Source organism: Aotus nancymaae, unplaced genomic scaffold (assembly GCF_030222135.1).
Source record: "Aotus nancymaae isolate 86718 unplaced genomic scaffold, 86718_ANA_hifiasm-v0.15.2.pri h1tg000006l, whole genome shotgun sequence".
Taxonomy (NCBI): Eukaryota; Metazoa; Chordata; class Mammalia; order Primates; family Aotidae; genus Aotus; species Aotus nancymaae.
In genome coordinates this window covers 67,315,936-67,339,548 of record NW_026988417.1, presented here as the reverse complement: position 1 = coordinate 67,339,548, position 23,613 = coordinate 67,315,936, and the positions used below count along the sequence as shown (strand labels likewise).

At 35.3% G+C, this 23,613-nt stretch overlaps 1 protein-coding gene across 6 annotated transcripts in view; it reads right to left on the bottom strand.

Annotated features, from left to right (window-relative positions):
- Positions 1–23,613, bottom strand: part of MTHFD2L (methylenetetrahydrofolate dehydrogenase (NADP+ dependent) 2 like) — a 138,133-nt gene that overhangs the window by 87,386 nt on the left and 27,134 nt on the right. For 5 of the 6 annotated variants that reach the window (XR_002477670.2, XM_012464389.2, XM_012464390.2 and 2 more), the window contains 2 exons: positions 12,616–12,768; positions 11,311–11,418 (listed from right to left, as the gene is read on the bottom strand). Coding sequence is in view for 5 of the 6 variants with exons in the window: in XM_012464389.2 (XP_012319812.2) it covers positions 11,311–11,418; positions 12,616–12,768 (261 nt within the window). In the remaining variant the exon portion in view is untranslated. Of the gene's footprint in view, positions 1–11,310; positions 11,419–12,615; positions 12,769–16,889; positions 16,981–23,613 lie in introns of those variants that run through there. The other variant, XM_021666100.2, reaches the window with a different exon arrangement.

Below are 23,613 nucleotides of genomic sequence, written 5' to 3'. Positions count from 1 at the left end.
GCAAACAAAAAACCTGATGGATGCTGAGTTTTCTTCTGCCTGCCTGTGTAGTTATATATGTGTTGTGTGTGTGTTGTCTATAAGAAAGAGCTCTAATTAATTGGTCTAAAGGAAGACAAGTGCTGGGATCAAATATTTTTTAAGGGAAGAAAAAAGCTGTGGTACTTTCAGTTCATGTGACTTTAATATTTGAGAAATAAAAATTGCCTTAAAGATTATTGGTAAAAAGCAGATGTCATCAAAATATAAATAGGTGAACTAAATTATGCAAGTTAGGCACTAGGCTTGCTAAATGTTTTAAGATTATAAAGTGCTTTTTGGTTTTTGAGAATTATTTGACTTTCCTGTTCCACAACTGGTAAGGCCTGGGACATATAGAACTAACTGCACCCTTAATTATTCTAGAAGGAATCAAAACTTGGCTGCACCTAGCACATAATTAAAACAACTTACTAGGTTTTACGTTAAAGTTAAAAATTGCAAGGATATACCATTATAACATGTAATTGAAACTACTGAAAATAGATCTACATGCAAGGTGTAAAACAACAGTAAAATGTATTTTTAGTAAAGATTATAAAAAGGTATAAAATGTGAATTCTTGCCTAGGGTTAAAGAATAGTTTAAATTAGATAAGATAAAGCTAAAACTTCAAACAAGTGGTAGAAGAATTGTAAAAATTAGTCTTGCAAAAATTCCAGGTGTAAACATATTGACCAAATGCAAAAGTATTAGATGGCATTTTTGTAAATCCAGCATTGAAATAAAAGCACAAAAAGGTTCTCTTGAGGCACTAATCTTCTCTTTGGCAACATTGGTAAAGGGTTATAGAAAATTTTTGCTTTTTATTAAAGTTTTAGTCATCATTCTGGAAAAATAAATAATTTATGGTAATCTGGAATTCTGTTTCATAATATCAAGTGTTTTAAACCTCTAACTGATTTAACAAGCTTCCCAAAGTCAAACTTCAGTTTCAAAATTGTCTTTCCTGTGTGAAAGGAAGTTAAAATTTGGAACCCCAAACTCATTTAGCCAAACGGAAAAGTCAAGCTGGGAACTGAGTCATACAAACCTGCCTCCTCCTTTTGGTTCCTAAATAAGATAGGTACAAGATGAAAGCTACATGCCTTCCCCATATTTTGTCCAAAAGGAAATTCCTGGTGAGTGACTACAACTTTACCATTGCAATGCAAACTAATAGCTTATCTTTACAAGGGCAGTCACCCCGGCCCACCAGACACAAATGCATATCTGATGTTACCCCTACCCCATTTAGTTTGTCTGTGTTATCTTGCATAAAATGTAGATTCCCCACATTTTTCCTCTGCCTCCTTTATGTCATCTTATGTAAAAAATGCAGATTCACTGAGCCAGACAAAGGCATGAGTGACTATTTTTCCCTATCTCACATCTTATATGAAAACTCTGTGCCTCTGAATATCCTGCCCTCTCTCCTTCAAATTTGGAGCCCTCAAAATCATCTTCAGTGAAAGACATAGAACTGTCTCCCAGGCACGTCCTTAACATTGGCAAATAAATCTCCTAAAATGATTGAGACTTGTCAGTTTCCTTGATTGACACTTGACATCTGGCTTTTCAGATACTTCAGAGGGCCCCTGCAGTGTCCAGAAAAGAGATAAACAGGATTATTTGACACTTTTAGTTACATGGGATTATCAAAAAGGTGTTCAATCTTCTTTACATTATACTTTTGTGAATAATACTAATAGATATTCCAAAATTATATGGGATTTCTAAAATTATAATGACTGATTATATGCTATAAATCATAATTAAGGTTATTATGTTATTGTAAACTACAGAGATAACCAAATTTCTTTGCCAATTGTGTTTCTAACTGTAACTACCCTGGACATTTTGTTATTCTCAGATAATTGTTGTTTTGTTTTAATCCTTTTCAAAAGATGCTTTATAATAAGCTATGTAACTCTGACAAGTGTTCTCAAATACAGTGTTCTGACAACTTTGGAGACTGAGACATTGGAATAAAAGAAAAATGTACAGAACTCATGAAGAGCTAAAATGTTCATGAATATCAAGCAAAACAAGAAGTAATTAAATGGACTGAACTCAGAAAGCTGAAGCAATCTTTTTGATTTTTGCCTAAAATATGCTGACCCTTGTTTTGTTTTTGAAAGTCAAGGAAATATTTTGAACTATTTACAGCCTTTAATAATTAAGTAAGTTATATTCCTGTAAACAAATTTGGAGCATGTTTGTTTCCCTCTGCCTGGTTTCTCTAGAATTTGGAAACTATCTGTGAGAATTCTTAACTTACAGCAATATAGTTACTTGTATCAGTGCAATAAGAATCCATTTTCTTTTGCAACAGGATGCAATTAGAGAAACTGCTTGTTTTACCAATGCTTTGACTGGAAAGTTATGCTTCCCTTTAAGAAGTCAAGTTCAACTTACTGAGCTGATAAAAGCCCCTTACGAAAAAAAAAAAAAAAAACTGACTTCATACCCTTGTCCATACAGTCCTTGTACAAGGTTCCTGACTTGTGGTCAGTAAAGAATGTCACCTTCTAACAGACCCAGGAGCTCAAAGTTTATCTTGGAACCTTGAGAGGATCACCCAACTTACAGGTATTTGAGGATACAAACCCATGTGGAACAGAGTTCCATGGAAGCCAATCTAAAAGGCCTATGTAGAAAGTTATTCTTCCTGCACTTTATGCAAATAATCAGGCTCAGTATAAGACTAAAGTCTATTTTGCAAGCAACTCAGTCCTTTCATTTTTTTTTTTTTTTTTTTTTTTTTTAGCAAAAATGAGGACTGGAGAGAGAGGAATTATGTTTCAAAACTTATCATACATTTGTCATTAAATTCTAAATTCATTAGTTGTTTTCAAGGTTTTTCCTACATTTTAGACTAAACTGCTTGTTCCTGTGAACCAACCAGCAATCTCCAGCTACAATTCAGGACAAGCAAAAGGGATACGTAATATAGAAATCTGGATTAATATTCTATTTCTGAGCAATTATCCTGCAAATCCTGCCAGGTACTGAGAATAAACAGGGTGCCCATAACCTAGAGGTTTCCTCTTTGGGATAATAAGACCAAGGGAGCTAACCAAAACCAAGTACCATGCACCCAAATCTTAACAAGCATAACTACAGCCACCAGTTATCTGGTAAGGTCATAAGACATCCTTTTCTCTTTCTTGTTGGAGGAGGACTCAATTCCACAGCTTCACCTTAGCATTTGGCTTATGATAAGGAGTCCATACAAACCCCCAAACCCCCAGACACACTTTTGTCTTAAACTCAACTTCAAGGTTCGGGTTGAAGCCCTAGGAAAGAAAACTGGATCTAAGGGATCCAGAGGCAGATGATAACAGAGGTTAAAGAGTAGAGCACAGGTGAGCATGGCTAATTCCTGCCAATTAAGCCAAACCTCCTGTTTCATGGATAAAGCTCCTATTAGTAACCATGGCATAAATGAGATCTAGGGAACTCCAAGGCTACTGACAGTATGGGGGATTAAGGCATAGGTGGGAGCAGATAATTCCTACTCTCTAGGCTTTCCCCGCCTCAGGGGGTGCAAGCCACTTTGACACCCATGGGTGGCACCTGCTAGGGCCGCCAGGACTCAGGGATGCAAGGATGGAAGAAAAAGGACATTTTTCCTTCTCTCTATCACATACCCTGGGTATTTTCTAGGAAGAGAAAAGAACCAGAGACACCTCCCTTCTTTCTAGATAAGTAGCCATTCATCTTCAATCTATACCCTTTTTGAATGCATCCTGAATCCCTGGGACTCATTTGAAAAAACACTTTCTTTTTTCCTTTCTTCTCCTCTGTCCTCTCTTCACTGATAGGTAACTGTACCTCCATACTACAGAACACTCCCCTCAAATGCATTCTCTAAACTGGGATAGTTAATTACTAAATCTTAAACTGATTGGGTTTGGGCTCAGGAGAAAGGAACCCAGAAGCATAACATACCAGCAAAAGGGTAAAGTTTTTTTTGTTTTTTTGTTTTTTTTATTTTGTTATTGTTGTTGTTGTTTTTAACTAGTCAGGCTTTTGGCCTCAGTCTCCCTGTTCAAACTGGTAAAAGGCCTCAGAATTTTTGAGCTGTCCTTGCCCCCCTTGTTTTGTTTTGACACATGTTTTCTAATAACCCAGTTTGTCTCCTCTCACCTGCAGGCCATCAAACTCCAAACAGTCATGCAACTGGAGCCTTGGACAATGGCCCCTTTTGGCTGAGAACCCTTAGATAGGCTTCTGAGGGAGATCAGACTGCCATTTCCCCAAAACAACACCCTGTCAGCAGCAAGCACTTACGACTGATCTTTGTCCTTTTCATTATCCTTCTTCTAATGGCAGTTAGATGTACTTCTTTAGAGAGGGGTATGAGACAGCCAAGTAGAAAGGGCTCCCTGGAGAACCTCCAACTGACTGGTGCTCTGGGGGAATGGCTTGGAACCATGGAAGTTCATGGGCAGAAGCCTGGCCCCTCCTGTTACTGGGTGGTAATGTGGGATTCAATTGGTGAAATGGGGGCCTATTAACAGGAATCCTTCACACTTTGCTGAGTTTTTTCCTTTTCACCCAATAAATTCCATTTTTCTCATCCTTCTATGTGTCCACAAGCCTAATTTTTCTTGGTCATGTTTCAAGAACTTGGCTTTTAGCTGAATTAAGAAAAATGTCCTACAACACTATGAGGTCATGGAGAAAGAGAGGAATTGAAGGAGAAAGATGTGGACTTCATTTTCCATTTAAAATAAGTTTTAGTGTTCCTTTCAACAGTGTGATAGTCCTAGTTGACTGATAAGAATGTGTATTTTCCAAGTACAGTGCTGTTCAGATACTAAATGGCTGAATTTAGAAGACATTGAAAATGAAACAGTGCTCCTATTATTCAATTTAGAAAATGAGAATAGAACTATCATTTGCTGTTTTCTACAGTCTTCCACTACCCAAATTCAAAGATGTAATTCAGTAAAGTCTAATCAACATGGAGACATCACAAAACATAATATCCCCAATATCTTTTCCAAGCTGAGGGTAGTGGGATGAGAGTGGCAGAGGCTAAATATCTGCCATCCCCTGCCCCAGTTAGACAATGGTTCCTTCCTCAGAGGCAGCAAACATCCCACTCCACTGCCAATAAGACTAACAGTGTCAATCTCAGTGGTGTGATCACTTTACATGACTCCTGCATTCCTTGGCATTCCTATTTGGCTCCTCTCTTTGAAATCTAAAAAACCTTGGCCCAACCTGCCACCAGGCTGAGCTTAATCACACATACCACTCACATCACGTTGCACTGCTTCAAGCATCTAGTATTGTGTTATCATGTCCTGTAGGTGGGAGATAAAACTTCTAGGCTGGAAAAAATTAAAAAGTCCATTTTCACAACTGGGGTTAATTCTCACAAAGGAAAGACATTCAACTGGAAAAAATTATTGTCATTTTCCATTTAGATAGGGTGCCTCTTGAAGAAAACCTACCTGAGATACAGTAAGTTGCTGCAGCATCACAGCTTGAGTGTGAAAACTGAATGCAATGCAGAGTCAGTACCTTCAGAAAATACCCACTGCAAAGATGAGTCCTGATGATTCAGACTGTCAACTTCTGGAGAGAGAGAAGACTAAGTCTTTTTCGGTGGGATACAGTTGTATCCCACAGTGTTTCCCAGAGAATAAGTACTAGATGAGTATTGGCTGAATGAAATAAAGAACAACACCAGACCCATTGGACTCTAAGCAAAACCAGCTGGTTGCTGGCCCTGTCAAATGCTCTTTAAAAATGAGCCAGCATCAATATTACTCCAATGATTCCAGAACCTTTTAGTCAAAGGAGCAGCATGCAACTCCGTATTATGGTCGATTAGGGAAATCTCACCTAACCAGATTAGATGTCCTACTTAGAAATAAAAATATGCCTACAGGTACTTACTCTAAGAATAAGAGGCTGGGTGCGGTGGCTCACTTCTGTAATCTCAACATTTTGGGAGTTTGAGGCGGGCAGATTGCTTGAGCTCAGGAGTTTAAGACCAGCCTGGGCAACATAAAGAGACCCCATTTCTACAAAAAATATGAAAAATTATCTGGGTATGGTGGTGTATGCCTGTGATCCCAATGATTCAGGAGGCTGAGGCAGAAGGATCACTTGGGCCCAGGAGGTTGAGGCTGCAGTGAGTCGTGATTATGCCACTCAACTCCAGTCTGGATGACAGAGTGAGGCCCTGTCTCAAAACTAAAAATAAAAGAATTTGAAATAAAATCTGATTCTATATCTTCTCATGACAGTTGGTAACAATAATGCCTTGGTCATTATGGCATTTGGTCATTATGGCACTTTGAAAGAAAACAGAAAGTTTTACAGAAATTGGAGACTTTCTCTGTTACTTCCTCATTGTAAATCTAAAAATAAAGACAATGTGCTAAAAACAATGGTATTCGGTTTTCATTCTAAAAGAATGTGAAACTGGTAGGTTACTACATAGAAAAAAGTAAAAAAAAAAAAATATGTAACTGGGCAGCTTAACTTCAAAATGCATTTTCAATGTTTTTTTTCTTTCTCTTGGGTTTCAAGATACAACCTTGAGGCAAGCTGCAGGAGACTTTCCTTAGCCTTAAAAGACTCCGCATCTCTCCCTTTCTCATGGTATATGCTCCCTTCATATCTATCTAACCCTATGCTAGTATCTAATTATATGCCTTCTTAGAAGTTCCAGGAGCTAATCTTGAGACAGACTGACCAAGTCTGGAGACTCAGCTACAAAATTCCAGAGATTAATCCAAGGACACTAGTTAACAACCCAGCCATTGTTGAAGTGACATCAGCCCACACTCCAGGTGGACTGGGACCCAAGTTAGCCACCAGAAAAAGACACACAGACATCATACTTGGCCCAATTCTTGCATGCCTTCTTTATCTAGTTTTCCCATTTTAAGCCCCTGCCTTCTACCAACCCCCACCCCAAATCAGAGCAGTTACTTTGGATAGGAATCTGGCCGCTTCCCCCTTTTTACTAGTTTTGGTTAATAAAGTCACTGTCTTTACCAGACCATGCTCTTGTTAATTGGACTATACAAGCAGAGAGCATCTGGACTTGCATTCAGTTACAAATATACAATGTGTATATGTGGTCACAATGGTATTGAAACATTCTAATAATTAGTGGAGTTCATTCTCTTTATGTCACCTCAGTTAGCCATGGGCTTCGAGAAGCACATAGAATGTTCACTTAGGGATGCCAAATTTTATTTTGTGCCACTGCCTATTTAAAATTTAAATTACCTATACTTGTGTATCATATCCCCTTGCTCTCCCATCACCACCACCAAGACTATATAGCTCTGGGAGGATATGAACCATCTCTTACCTACTCTCTATAAACCATATAGAAGCTCAAGTGTTACATCCTCTACAAAGCCTTCTGTGATGATCTGTTCTTAGCAGAAAGTAACTCCTTCCTTGATTCCTTGTTGTGTTGAGTGTTAGCACTACCCATTTAAGATTTTTTAGCATGTTCTCACTCCTCTAAATATTTCAAGCCCTTGGGGAATTAAAAAAAATTCAAAAAATAGCTGGGATCCATGTCCTTAATAACAAAACTAAAAGCTAGCCATAGGTAGACACTTATTAATCAAGCTAAATTACAGTATGGCCATTTTTCTTCTAGCATAATTATTTTTGGCTTTAAGACAAAAATGAATCATTAGGGTTCTGCATGCCTTCTGGCAAAGAAATAAATATACAGTGTGAGTTGAATGCTCAACATTGTGAGTGTCATTAGAACAAGTTCAATAGATATGAATTTCCCAAGTTAATCCTCCTTCATTATCTTCATTAGCTAACAATGCACATGGAGTCACTGCCCATAATTATTGCCCTAACAGATATGGATGTTTGAAATATTAACTTTCCCACAGACTCCAAACCTTCAGTAAGCAGCTCTCAATGATTCATTATATTAATAATACATGTCATCATGCTCCTCTTAAATACGCACGAGATTAAAAACCACCCATGTTGCAAACCTTCCAATATCATTTTTAGTATAATTTGTTACCTTTGAGATACTGTAATTGTAACAGCACCCAGATACCACTATAATAAAGATAAGTTTAATCATCTGGTTTGTAAGTAACCAGTATTATAACTTATTCCACTTTTATTCCATTTTTAACATGCATTCAAGTGAGAATATTTCATAACACAAAGTATAATACTTTTTAAAGTATATATGTTTTTACCCATTAATTCTTTCCCCAGAAGTCACTGCCAACATCAATTTGTGTTTATCTTTCTTATGCTTGCTTTACTGCTCTTACTACATATGTATGCATCTATAAATAAATCATAGATGATAAAAAATAAAGTAGTATGTTTAATGCACAGGATAACCTAGTTTAAAATTGCATAAAAAGGGTAAATTAATTTTGACAGATATTTTCTAGACAAATGAATAATTCAAAATTGAAATTTATCAAGAAATTAGCATGCAATATACTGATGCCTATTAAAAAGTACACTATAAAGCACTATTTGGAGAATTATGATGTCCTATTTCTAATCACATATTTTATAAACTTTTATAAATTCTGAGTTTATTCAAATTTTTACAGAAAAGATCAGATATGATCCAAAAATTGCAAATACAAATCCAGAAAAAAATAAAATTCAAATAAAGGTAAAAATTACATTGTTAATCTCGGATCATGTTACTTCTCACATCATGATTAGAATGGCTACAGATTATTGACTTAGGTGTACTAATGGTAATAAAAGTAATTGCCACAGCTATATGCACCAATAGCTCACTTAACTTACTATATGTCAGGCACAGTAATTAGTGCTTTACATTAATATTTCATTTAGTTTTCACAATAACCAACTTGAGGAGATATTAATATTATTGACATTTTACAGATGAGGAAAGTGGAGGTCTACATGATTAAATGATTTGCCCAAAGTCACAGGGCTTGGTAATCAAAGGGACCTGACTCCATGTCTATCCTCTTAACCACAAAGTCAGCATCTAGCTCCCCAGAATGCCTGTTTACTTGCATGGCCTTATATGAGTCCTCTGAAGTCTCCAAAGCTCATTTCCTTTAGCTGTAAAATGGGAATAACATTAATATATGCTAGGATTACTGAGAATTAAGATAGTTTAAGAGAAAGTACTGAGCAAATCATGGAGCTATACACTGTTGCTTGTTATGTTACAGATGAAAACAACGTTAAAAGTGAAAAAAAAAAAACTGCTAATTGGCTCTTGGTCAAAATTTTCCAAGAAAAAATAGTATACTTAGGTAAACATTACTAATTGTTTTATCTTGTGATATGGTATGGATCTGTGTCCCCACCCAAATCTCACTTTCAATTGTAATCCCCAATGTTAGAGGTGGGGCCTGGAGGGAGGTAACTGGATAATGAGGCACTTTCTCATGATTTAACACCATCTCCCTTGGTGCTGTTGTTGCAATAGTGAGTTTCATGGTATCTGGTTGTTTAAAAGTGTATGGCACCTCCCCCTCTTTCTCTCTTCCACCTGCTCCAGCCATGAGAAATGCTGGCTCCCCCTTTGCCTTCTGCCATGATTACACATTTCTTGAGGCCCTCCTAAATGCCAAGCAGATGCTTCCATGCTTCCTGTACAGCCTGCACAACTGAGCAAATTAAGCATCTTTTCTTTATAAATTACCCAGTCTTAGGTATTTCTTTATAGCAATGTGAGAACAGAACAGACTAGAACAGACTAATACATTTAAAGATTAGAACAGACTAATACATCTTGCTTAGGTAAGACAGAAATTATTACATAAAGGCAAATGTGAATCAATATCTTTATTATACAGAGACAGAGAGAGAGAGAGATGAGCAGCAATAGACCAAGCTAGAAGTGAATAGTGAAACTAGGAATGCACCTTTAGAGATGGGTACCATGAAAAGTGTCATATCACTGGATTTGGTCTTTCTAAGAGCTCTTCAAAACTAAGGCTTTTTAAAGTTACCTGGAGTCATTATCAAGTCTTAATTTACTGTGATTCATATATATGTATTGATTTCTAGCAATATTTACTTCTCTAGACATAGAAAGGAAAAATAATATTCAAAGATGTCATCATTCATCATTTTAGATAAGTTATTACTGGGATTATTTTTTCCATAGGGCTTTGTGTTTTAAAACATTATGTCATAAGCATGTCAATCAAGATCCTAAAATAAGTATCATTGAAAATTTGAGATCAGGAAACTTGAATTCAACAAGCTTAATAATGATAAGAAATCTATCTATATATGTTTTGTGTGTGTGCATGCATGTGTACATGTGTGTGTGTGTCATACATGATGAGCATACAGGTGTCTCTCACTCTGGTTAAATATTAGAAAGCAGAAAAGTAGCCCCTCCTCTTCTTTGGAATTAGAGAAACCAACGAAGTACTATACCAAAAATTAGGGGGAGAAAGATTAGAAGTAATAAATGGTAAAGAAAGTACAAAACATCTCTAACACATACATAGGCCAATAATTACTTCTCTTAAGAACATGAACTTGGTGTTTTACCTAGATTAGAACAAAAGGCAGATTTTAGCAGACAGTGATGAACTGAATAACCCTTGTGCTTTCCTCCCACAGCACCAGCCCAGACAACCACAAACAATGCCCCATTACCCCTTTGCTGGATTTCCTTTTCATCCCATCCCCATTTCCACCTCTGGGGAGCTATTCGGTATCTAGCTATTAGGCTGTTGAAGAAACCAAGATCCTGGGATGATGTTGAGATGACCAGCACCTGGAATGGCTGCATGTTCTCAAAGGCTAATCACATCTTCCTGGGCTTTGTTAGTGACTTGGAGTGTCACTACTCCTCACAGGACAATGACTACTTGTTTAACCTGTATAATCTGGTAACAACTCTAAGCCTCAGATAACTCGTCTGTTAAATGAACTAACTAGCTGATTTCTAAAGTGCTAAGACCTCTCCACTATAGGAATTCTACATCCAACAGATGTTTTGTTTTCTATTTCCTGAGACATGTGAATTTTTTGTATCTAATAGCTTTGCACTTTTCTCAATGTCTGTTTTGTTAATGATTTTAAAGAAAGTATATATAGCCAAAAGAAAAAAATAGAGAAAAAGGCCACTATAATTCCTATAGTCACTCTCAAGACTCTTACATCATTAAATGAGGAATAAAGGAGACTTTGAATTATATAAACCCACAAACATGCTAAGTTGCATTATCAAAAGCCTTTACTTGATTTTGTAAGAAGTAAGAACACCGTGAGAGTGTATAGCATTTGCAAGGTCCTACCTACCTCCTGGCCGTTCATGCTCTCCATCAGTGTGTAAAAGCATGGCAATGGGCATCCCTACGTTCTTGGATCTTCCAGCCACAACCACATTTTTTCCAAATGTTTGAATTCCTTAAAATACAGAGTTTGGTTTAAATGCAGAATTGACAATAAGAAGTAAAATAAACATTTGAACAGCCAGCTGAAACATTCTTTTAAAATTTTCTAATTAAATCTGAATTATTATGTGGCTTGTCTATAATATGACCACACTCATTATTTATAAATAATTCATTTTATGCTTCTTAGATATGTCACTTCTTCTCTATTATGTCCTCATTAAAAACTACAGACATTCTTCAGTTGCCATTAAGTTACTTTTAAACACTGAGATTCACATTAGAGTTAGAAGTGTAGAATCTTAACATATATTAACTGCTAATTATAAAATAAGCAAACTACAGCAATGTCACACTTAATTGGCAGTCAAACTTTGAGAAATGCTGGGACAAAACAAGTGAAAAAAGAAGCATTTTTCACAAAGCTCATGCCTTTTACTCCATAGGAAAGAAATGCTAAACTTACAGACATAGAAAGATGTAAAAAATAAAGCCTGCAGATTTAATACATTCTACTTCTTTTGGACTCATTTCTTCATAAGTAAAACAAAGAAGGTAGGACTAAGGATTTTCCAACACTAACACTGTAAGACTATGAATCTAGGATCTGTTTTCCCTTGGAAGTTTTTCTTTCTCAGAAAATAGCAGATTAGAAAGGAGAAAATGCCACCAAAAATAGAAGTCACAGTGATGGAAGTGGGAAAATCATCAATATGTAAGGCAATTTGGGGTCAATTAATGTAGAGGTAAACATCTCTATATACTGTAAGAGTCTGTGAGAACATTACTGAATCCAGCACAGTACATGTTAAATGTTTAAGATGAAAACCCAAGCCAATAGAAACGATAACTATGAGATCACCACATATTTTTAAAGGTAAAGAAAAATATATTTTAGAAAAGTTTCTATCAAAAAGCATGAAGTTTATATTTTAAAGGTAGACATACACCACTATTGTGTGGAAAATTCATTTCCTCTAAGTTGCAACTGCCGTTATCTATAACCTGGCAAATGTTCTTCATTTTATGTTATTTTGAATTATGTTTTGACTTCTACAATTTTACATTTCTCTATATACTGATGCTTTATGACTTATCATTTTCTGTCACCCTATAGGACTGAGGTGGCCCCATCAAGTCTCAGTGCACAAATGCTCAGCTCAGCACCTAGCACCCAGCACCCATTTCCTGCAGACCACAAGTTACCAACCTGTTCTTGTTATTATTTCCCAAACAGCACTGGCAGTGGCAGGTATGAGAGAATGCTGATCAAGGCACAATCTTCCAATATTGATAATATGAAATCCATCAACATCTTTTTCTGGGGCTATTCCATTGCATATCATTCGCTCATCAACATGGTCTGAAAAATAAATAAAATTTGTCTAATTTTTAAACTGTTACTTATTTGGTAGCCTGGAAAATGAAATCTGGGAATCTAAAGCCACATCACTTATAATTCAGCTCCAAGAAAGGTGTAAAGTCATTATTATTATTTGCCACAAAAATAGTAAGCAAAAGTGTGCTTGACTGATGGCTAGAATGAACCGTAGTTGCAATATATGCTATTACAGACCCAAAAGTGTCTGGGTCGGTGAAAGAAAAGATTTGTGAATTAAACAATCCCAATGAGATCTGGTAATAGCCAGGTGTTACGTCTTTGCTTCAATAAGTTTGTATGTTTAGAGGGTTTAAATCCACATTTATCTGAGGTGAGACAGTTTTACTAAATTAAATACTTTGAGCACTGCAGATTAAAGGGGTTTGTTAGTGTTAAGAATAGTCATAACATCATTAGTTCTTAGCTTCCTCTTAAATGATATAACAAAAACACAAATAGAAAACATGCACACACACACACACACACACACACAAACACACATTTTCTCTAAAGCACTGGCATAGTAAAATCAAAATATTACTATGATTTGCTAGATGGAAGAAAAAGAACACAACCTGAGTAATAAACTAATCAAATAAAATATGGGATGCCAATCATCTCATTTTTCAAAGTAAGTATAAAAATTTAAAATAGGCACCTATTACTCTAAGCAGAGTAGTTTAAATTACCACTAACCTAACAATTAACCCATGTGCCTAATATATTAAAAGTATATTTTCTACGTAAAGTTTTGGCCATTATATAATGCCATTTAGACATAATTCTTTAAAACACTATAAAAGCCCAAGTTCAAACTTTCAGAAAGCTATGCCTTGGGTTTTATACCTTTTGTATTCTGAAAGTGTGCTACTGCACCTTACTTTAAGTAGAGTCAATTAACCATAAGTAGACTACCAAAGTCCTTTAAATATATAAAAGTCTTCATTTGAATCATATTCAAATAGAAACTGAGTCTTCGGACCATCTCTCCAATCAACAGTTTTTCACTTTCAATAACTGCATTCAGTCTATAATGTTTTAGCAGGGCCTCCATCTATTTTCTATATGGCTAGAGGATCATAATATGATCCTCTAGAACTTTAAAAGTTCTAGTCAAACTTTTAAAAGAATACATATTTAACTTACTACATGAGGGTAAAAATAGTCATTCTTTTTTTAAAAAATTATAGGTGATGATGATGATAAGTCATTTCAAATCACCTACCACTCATGCAGAATCTTCATAACATGAATATTTTTTTACAATGAAATCAAAAGCTTTATATATGAAAAGAAAAACAACTATATTTGAAGTATCTATTTTTTAGCTAGGACTCAAATTAGTTTATTTCTAAGTTCAAAATTGGCTAATATATGCATGAGCTGCACTACTGATTGAAAAGAACTCAACAAGGACTCTTTGTAGATTTTAAGAGCCATTCTCCAAACAATAAGTCTGAAAATTACACTGAATTTTGCCAACTACTGTTGTGCTCCCATTCGCTGAAAATAACATTAAAGCTGTAACAAATAATTCATCTCACACACCAGCTAAAATACTTGAAAAGAAATGTAAGCATCTGAAAATTTGGAAGCCAGAACTAGAGACTGATAGTTACAGATCTGTCCTCTTGTATATGTAAACTTCAACTCAGATCATAATTCAGATCACGACTTTTGTCTTAAGCATTTAAGTATTAGTAGTTTAAAAGACAGATGTGTGGACATACAAAAGGTATAGCAGATTCATAAAACCTGAATCTAAAAGGGAAAAAGCTTCATATGAGTAGATTAAAAAAAGTGAGGATCACAAAAATCAAGAGAACCAATTCATTTATCATTTTTATATAACTCTGTTATCTCAGCAGTGTATTAAATCTAATATATATCTTTTTCCAGGAGAGAGCTATCTTTTATTATGTAGTGTACATTATATAGCAATAATCTGAAGTCCTATATCTAACATTTAAAAAGTGCTTTACAATGATTATATTACCATTACATCAATTTCTCTTTAATCTTCATAGTTACTGGGGACTAAGGTAGAAAAGGTATGATCATGCCCATTTTAAAGACAAGTTCAAGGAGTTTGAGTCAATCTCAAGCCACTACAAAGAATCTAGAGTTTAAATCCATATCTTTTGGCTCTAAGATCAGTTTTTCCTTTTGTATCATATAGAAGTCATAATAAATATTAATCACTTTAAATACCATTCAAAAATTGAAATCAGAGAGGTCTCCCTCCCAACTCCTAACAAGACATTTGATAACTCTAAAGTATCCCAAGAAACGTACCATTTCTCCTAGAGCTCCAACTATAACACTATTCCTAGATTAAGTAATACATGTCTAAGCACATGCAAAAAAGCATCAAACATTTTACAGGTAATCCTACTTCTTTTTGTTGTACGAGTAAGAGAAATAAATACATTTCCTGTTTTTGAATGACTACTACTAAGAGTTTCCCAAAATCTCACTCTTGGGGCACATGACTTGAACAGAAAAAAGAATCATGAGACCATTGCATCAATTTTCTCACAATGGTTATACAACATTTTTGATTCACAGAATACATCGGTAAACAACAAACCACTTAACATCTTACCCAAATGAATGGTAAAACTGGTATTATTCACTTTGTGTTTTTCCCCCTTCTATTTAAGGTTATGAGAAATCATTAAGTCATGCTAGGGAAAAAAGAAGTCATCAAATTAAATTCTGAACACTACAACAAAACAGCTCAGATAATGCCTTTAGGGAGCTCACTGTAGATTATTACACTGAATATATATGTACTGTATACTACATAATAAAAAGTAGATCTCTCTCTCTCTCTATATATATATATTATATATATATATATATAATATATATATATATATCTCATTTCCTTCTTCTGAATTTGAGCCTACGTATGTGTGTGTGTGTGTGTGTGTGTGTGTGTGTGTATGCAGAGAGAGAGAGAGAAAGAGAGAGAGAGAGAGAGAAACTCACTCTGTCCCAGGCTGGAGTGCAGTGGCACGATCTTGGCTCACTGCAACCTCCACCTCCCAGATCCAAGTGATTCTTCTGCCTCAGCCTCCAGAGTAGCTAGAATTTCAGGCATGCACCACTTTGTGTGGCTAAATTTTTGTATTTTTAGTAGAGATGGGGATTCACTATATTGGCCAGGCTGGTCTCAAACTCCTGACCTCGTGATACCCCGGCCTCAGCCTCCCAAAGTGCTGGGATTACAGGTGTGAGCCACACGCCTGGCCACTGCATATATATTTTTGTGATTTATTTATAATATGCGTAACTGCTTTTGGACAATGAACAGAAAAGAAAGGAACAAACAAATTACTGGCTTACTTTCCACCTACGGATTTTTACAACATTACTGTTTAAAAATATCACCTGCCACTTCCCCCAAATCTGTTGGATAAGTGCAAAGTTCATCAGTATAGTAAATATTGTGTCCTTTAGTTTGATTCTTTTTCCTGTAGTCCCTTCTCTATGTGTTCCATATCTTTACCAACCATCATCATTGCACACCTTCTACTCTAGTCAGAACAAACCATGTCCATTCCCCAAGCCCTTAGCATTAACTTCTGCATTGCTATTGCTCATGATGAATTTTTTTCACTAGTAATCCTTTCCTCTCGGTTTTTTCTCATCCTATTCATTCTTCAATGCATTGATCAATTGCCCCCCCATTAAAATTATCACAAATTGAAATGACATTTTTTTCCTCTGCTCTCCCATGGAACAGCTATGAAAAAATACTTAGCACTCTATTTCAGTTAGTTAATGATATTAGTTGTTTTATTATCATTTCCTTCTTCTGAATGTGAGCCTTTTAGGACACAGTCTTTGTCTTAAACTGATTCACTTATAAGTACTCTACCTCAGTTGAATGGTGTGAAAAATATATATATATTGGGCCCTCAAAATCACTAAGTTAAAGGGAAAATTCAGGCTGGGAACTGCTCAGGGCAAATCTGTCTCCCATGACTAATCAAAGTTATCCCTCTGCTCACTGAGAAAGATGCATGTTCTGATTGCCTCCTTTGGAAAGGCTTATCAGAAACTCAAAAGAATACAGCCATTTTTTTCTCACCTACCTGTGACCTGGAAGACTCCTCCCCTGCTTCAAATTGTCCCCACCTCTCTGGACGGAACCAATGTACTTCTTACATATGTTGATTGATGTCTCATATCCCCCTAAAATGTATAAAACCAAGCTGTGGCCAAATCACCTTGGGCCACAATGGAACCCCCAAAATAGAAGTAGCATCCTTTTATGCTACTTGCCAAGAAAACCTGGAGTCATCTTAAACATCCCTCTTTCACTCACACCTAACATCTAAACCACTGGAAAATCTGTTGGCTTTCTTCATAATAATACATCTAGCACTTTATCAGTCTCACCATGTTCATGATACTACTCTATTTTGAGTGAACATTATTCTTCCTGTCAATTCTTGAAACAGCCTCCTAATTAGTTTCCTTCTATATTTGTGACCATACAATTTATTCACAAAACAGCAATAGGGTTATACTTTGAAATGCATATTTGATCACACCAGTTTTCTCAAAACCCTGCAATGTTATTACCTTAACAATTGCAAACAAGGTTCTACATGATTGATACCACACCAAAATCAAAGCTATGTGTCTAATCCCATCACTGGTTACTCTCCTCTTTTCTCAATCTACAAGCACCAAGCTGGTCCCCTTGATGTCCCTTGAAAACATAAGGCATTTTGCCACCTTAACTATAGCTTTCTGTCTGCCTGGAAGGCTTTTCTAAAGAAGAATTGTCACCTGGGCTAAATCCCTCCCTTCTTTCAAATGTTTTCTTAAATACCACATTCTCAGTGTTAAAAGAAAAACTTCAGCGGAATTAAATTTAAAAATGTTTAATTGAGCAATGAACAATTAATAAATCAAGAAGCCCCCACAATCATAGCAAATTCAAAGAGACTCCAGCACAGCCACATGGTAGGTTTATAGACAAAAAAGGGACATGACACACAGAAATCAGAAGTGAGGTACAGAAAAAACAGGATTTGTTTCTGCTCGAAATTTACCTTATTTGAACATGGTTCAAATAGTTAGCTACATTTGATTGGCCAAAACAGTGATTGGCACAGGTATGGGCCATGATCAGTTTAAACCTCCACTTGTTATAGTTCACACTATACATAAAAACCTTTAGGCCGAACTTAAATATGTAAGGAGGCAGCTTTAAGCTAAACTTGATTAACATCAGTATGGATAATTCTGACCACACTATTTAAAAATGTAGGTTCAGTTTCTATTGTGAAGTGGCTTATTGGACTAAACTTCTTAGAGGAAACAACTTCAAACTTCAGTAAAATCATTTTTTAAAAAAATACAAAAACAACTATCTGACAAAAAATGGAAAGTTACTAAAAAACAAACAGATGTAGAGGAAAGTAGGTATTGGAAGAAAAAACGTCACTGAAACAGTTTTCCACTTTAAAAGTTTTTCTAGCCACAGGACAGCTAGAATTTAGATAGAAATATTCAGTCCTACTTGCTTAAGAAATGAAAAGATAAAGTTTGGGGCTAATACCATAGTTGAAAATTGAAGGGATATATCCAGGAAAGGAGAAAGCCACAGAGAGGACACCTACACATTGTATATGAATTCTGTATCTTTGACAGACCCCTGAACACACACAGGAAACAAACTCCAAGAAGCTCATCAGATGATAAGAGAACTTACTAGAGAGTCTACCTGTGGTTCACCAAAGGAGAAATAAATCTTTTAAGTCCTCAGATACAGGCATTTACAAAAAATTTTACAGTTAACATCCTACTTAATAGTGAAATACTGAATCTTTTCCCTCAAGATTTGAATAATGTCCACTCCCACAATTTCTAGTTAATGCTTTGTCAGAGGTTCTAGCAAGTGTAATAAGATAACAAAAATAAATAAATAAATAAATAAAGAGGCATACAGAATAGAACAGAAGTAAAACTCTCTAATCACAGATGCAATAGTTGTTTTTGCAGAGCATGCTTAAAATTTATAAAACAATTACTAGAACTAATAAAGTGAATTAAGCAAGATTAAAAAGTCAATATAAGAAAAAATTGAATTCCTGATACAAGTAGTAACTATCTGAATAATGAAATTTTATACTCTTTACAATAGCTGACAAATCATAAAATACTGAGGAGTAAATTTTTTAAAATTTGAGAATGACCTCTGTAATAAGAACTACAAAAGACTGCTGACAAATGACATAAATAAATAAAAGGCATACCATGTTCATAGATTGAAAGATTCAATAATGGTAAGATGTCAATTGCCAAACTGATTTATAGAGTCATTGCAATCATAATTCTATGTGGTTTTTCTGTTAGATTCTCAAATGTATATGAAGATTTAAAGGACTTAGAATATCCAAAGCAATCTTGAAAACAAACAGGGTTAGAAGATTTACAATACCTGACTCCAAGATTTGCTACAAAGCTACAGTATTCAAGACAATGTGACATTGGCATAAGAACAGACAAATAGATCAATGGGCTAGAAAAGGGAGCCCAGCTTTAGAGTCACACTTATAGAATGTGTATGCCACAAAAATGCCATAGTAATTCAATGCGAAAGGAAAGTGTTTTCAACAAATAGTACATGAACGGCTAGGCAGCCATATTGTGGGGTGAGGGGCAAAACTTACTATGATAACGATTTTATACTACACAGAAAAATTAACTAGCAATCAATTAGAAATCTAAACATAAAAGTTAAAATTATATAATTTCTGGGTGAAAATTTAGAAGAATATCATTGTGTACTAGGTGTAAGCAAAGGTTTCTTAAAAAGAACACAAAACACATAAAACAAGATAAAAATATTGATCAATTAAACATAAGAAAAATTAAAATCTTATGCTCATCAAAAAGCACCATTGGCTGGGTGTGGTGGCTCATACCTGTAATTCCAGCACTTTGGGAGGCTGAGGTGGGCAGATCACAAGGTCAGGAGTTTGAGACCAACCTGACCAACATGGTGAAATCCTGTCTACTAAAAATACAAAAAATGGTTAGGCGTGATAATGCGGCCTGTCATCCCAGCTGCTCAGAAGGCTGAAGCAGAAGAATTGCTTGAGCCCAGTAGGCAGAGGTTGCAGTGAGCCAAGATCACACCATTACACTCCAGCCTGGGTGACAGAGTGAGACTCTGTCACAAAAAAGAAACAAAACAAAACATCATTAAGAAAATGTACAGGTAAGCCAAAGACTGGGAGAAAATATTTGCAAACAACCTATCAGTTAAAGAACTTGTAACCAGATATATTAAAAAACACTCAAAGTTAAATCATTAAAAGATAAATAACATCTTTTTAATGAGCTAGATACTTTAACAGCCACTTTACAAAGTAAGATATTCAAACGGAATATATATGTGAAAAACAATCAGAACAGTGGTTATCTGAGTGTGAGGATGAAAGACAGAGATAGTGACTGACTGGGATGAGGAAACTCAGTTGGCAAAAATGTTGTATAATATGTAGGTATGTAGGTGTTTAGGTTACATGAGAGTTTTCATTTTTCAAAACCTATGAAATAGTACATGTAAGTTGTGTCAATCTGTCAATGCATGTAGATTTCACATATGTCAATGCATGTAAATTTCACATAACATAAATAATGAACCTTAACGATGTACACACTACAGTTTTAGGGGTACCTTAAGTGTTCATACCTTTAAATCCTTCAAAAATAAAATGGATAAGTGAATATATTAATGTATAGGTATGTAACAAAACAAATATAGTATGATGTTAACAACTACAGAATCTAGCTTGAGGTCATATGACTGGTCTCTGTACTAGTCTTTTAGTTTTTCGGTATGTTTGAATTTTTTATAACAACATGTTGGGGGCGGCAGATAAAAGTACAACCTGTTCTCCAACATCCTGACCCCTCCTACCATGCTCTACTTCTTTCTTTTGTCCCACAGCATATCAACCTCTAGTAAGTATATTTATTTATTATATTTATTTTTTATTACCTGCCTCCTCTGCTTTCTTTTTTTTTTCTTTTTACTGATCTACAGTACAAATAACAGCTTGGAACATAGAGGCATTCAATAAATATTTATTGAATAAATAGCTACCATTAATCCTAATTTATAGATGAAGAAACTGAGACAAAATTAGTGGGCAGCTGGACACAGTTAGAAGAAGAGGCTACCACAAGGAAAAGATGTCTGAGCTTTCTATATCCTCTAACCTCCTCCTTTAAAAAATATAAAGAGGCCAGACACAATGGCTCATGCCTGGAATCCCAGCACTTTGGGAGGCCGAGGCAGGTGAATCATGAGGCCAGTATTCAAGACCAGCTGGGTCAACATGGTAAAAACCCATCTCTACTAAAAATACAAAAAAATTAGCTGGGCATGGTGGCCAGTGCCTGTAATCCCAGCTACTAGGGAGGCTGAGGCAGGAGAATCGCTTGAACCTGGGAGGCGGAGGTTGCAGTGAGCTGAGATCACACCACTCACTACACTCCAGCCTGGGCGATAGAGCAAGACTCCATCTCAAAAAATAGAAAAAAAAAAAAAGAATATATAAGTGAGCCAAACAGACAACATTTTTGCCTTCTGGAATTTATATTTTAATGGAATAAATGTATGCCTACCCAAACTATTTACCTATAGTCTCTCAATGGGTTATTTTATAGGAGTAAATGAGAGATACTTTTGGAAACTGTGTTCACTGCTCTCAAGCCAATAAATATTTAAGCTACACCCTCTAAGATATACATCAAGATTTCAAGACAGAAAACACTTATCAGATGCCTACCACTTGCCCAATATCATTTAAGCATTGTTTCATTATCAAGGGGCAGGGGGACAGAAAAGAAATGGGAACAGACTCTAACCTCGCTGAGCGACTCCACCCAGAAATCTGAGAACAGAGTAGAGCTTAATGAAGTTGGAACCTACCTACACATCACGCAAAGGTTGCTAGCCTTTACCCTATATAATTCTCTTAAGTAAGCTGAAGAGTATATCGAGATCCTAAAATTATCTTGTTCTTGTAAGCAATGTTAAGGACATCTTGGTTTATCGAGCCCTTAGTAACTTCTGTCAAATAGACAGCACTGTCCTTGAAATAGTGTATACTCTATAGAAGAAAACACTTAGATAAGTAAACATGGCAATTCTAATAGGCTTCTTTTAAACACACAAGGAGAAGGAAAAGATGTTTTGGGAAACTTGCTTGCAAACTTCTCAAGGACAGTGATGTAGTTTTAAACTGTTTTCTATTTGTTCAGTACCCTGACTAAAAGGTACCTTTCCCCTAGTACTTTGTACAGAGTTACATAAAAATTGGATTTGAGGTAAACATTGGTTGACCTGGTAAATGAATGATGACGGTCAGAAAACTATCATATAACTAGATATTTTTAAATACTTTCTACAACGAAATAAATATCCATTTTCCAAAGGATCTTTTGATTTTGGTAAATGCTTGTCATCATTTCAAACTGAATACACTCAAAAACAGATGAGTATATCATGGTAAAGGAAAAAACAAAATATGAAAAATAAAAAAGTAACTACGGTTGTTCAAAAAACTCATGATTTTGAAGATATTGTGAAAAGTAAATCATCTCAAGTTAGATGATATAACAAATTTTTAATAGTAACTGTTCAAAAAGATGTAATTCCCTAGATTTGAGCAACTAAAAAATTCTGAGCATGGTTTCCGCATGAATATGAATGAGAGAGAGAGACATAAGTGGCTACAGACAGCAACCAATCCCACTGTTATGTAAATTATATCTCAGCGATTTACTCACCTTCCAGTGTAAACCATTAATCTTACAAAAAAAAAAAAAAAAAGGAAGAAAACATTGCTTGCTCAATGCTGCCATCATGTGGCTAAGATACTCCACATGCAAGAGCGTGGTCTTCCACTTTTCTTCCCCTTGTTCATAAATTATTTGACATAAATCTCCCTCTGATAAAGTTTTTTTAAAGTTGGATAAATAATACTGTGAAGATGGCGTTGTTTCTACATGACCACACAAATAATGTCAGAAAGAATTTGAAGCAAAACATTGGGTATTTTTTCTTTGAATGAACTTCAAGTGCAGAAATTAGATTAATCATAATTCATGGACTTGTGACACAACCTCAATATTGGTCCAAACACAATGCAATTTAAATTAGTTTTTCATAATAAATTAGGCATATGCAAATCTACTACCCCAAACAAAAGTTATGGCCTTGATAATAATCTATATTAAACCTTAGAGTCTTATAGTCTACCCAATTAGTCCATCCTCTGTCCTGCTCAAAACTAATGTAAATTTCATCCTGAGTCCTGTACTTGTCATTCTTTTGAGTCCTTTACTATGTAGTTTTATTGTATTTTTTCTATTTATAATAGAGTTTTCAAAAAACAGCTCTATAGAAGAATATTTGAATATAATATATACATTTAGAGTGTACAATTTGATAGGCTTTGACATATATATACATATATATATATTTGACATATATATGTATAAAACCATAATCCTTTTAACGTTTCTCAGTTTCTCCATAAAAAAGTATGCTGTATATTAAAAACTACAGGGGAATTGCTGAAAGAGTTCTCTTCTATTATTAGTCATTTGAAAGTTTCTCATCAGGAATTGGTGATGAAATTTATCCAATACTTTATCTGTATCTATGGAAATGATTATGATTTTCATTTTTAGCTTGTTGATATGGTGAAATACATTGTTTATTGTTCTAATGTTAAATCATATTGGCTTACTGGAATGAAACACATTTGGTCATGATGAACTATT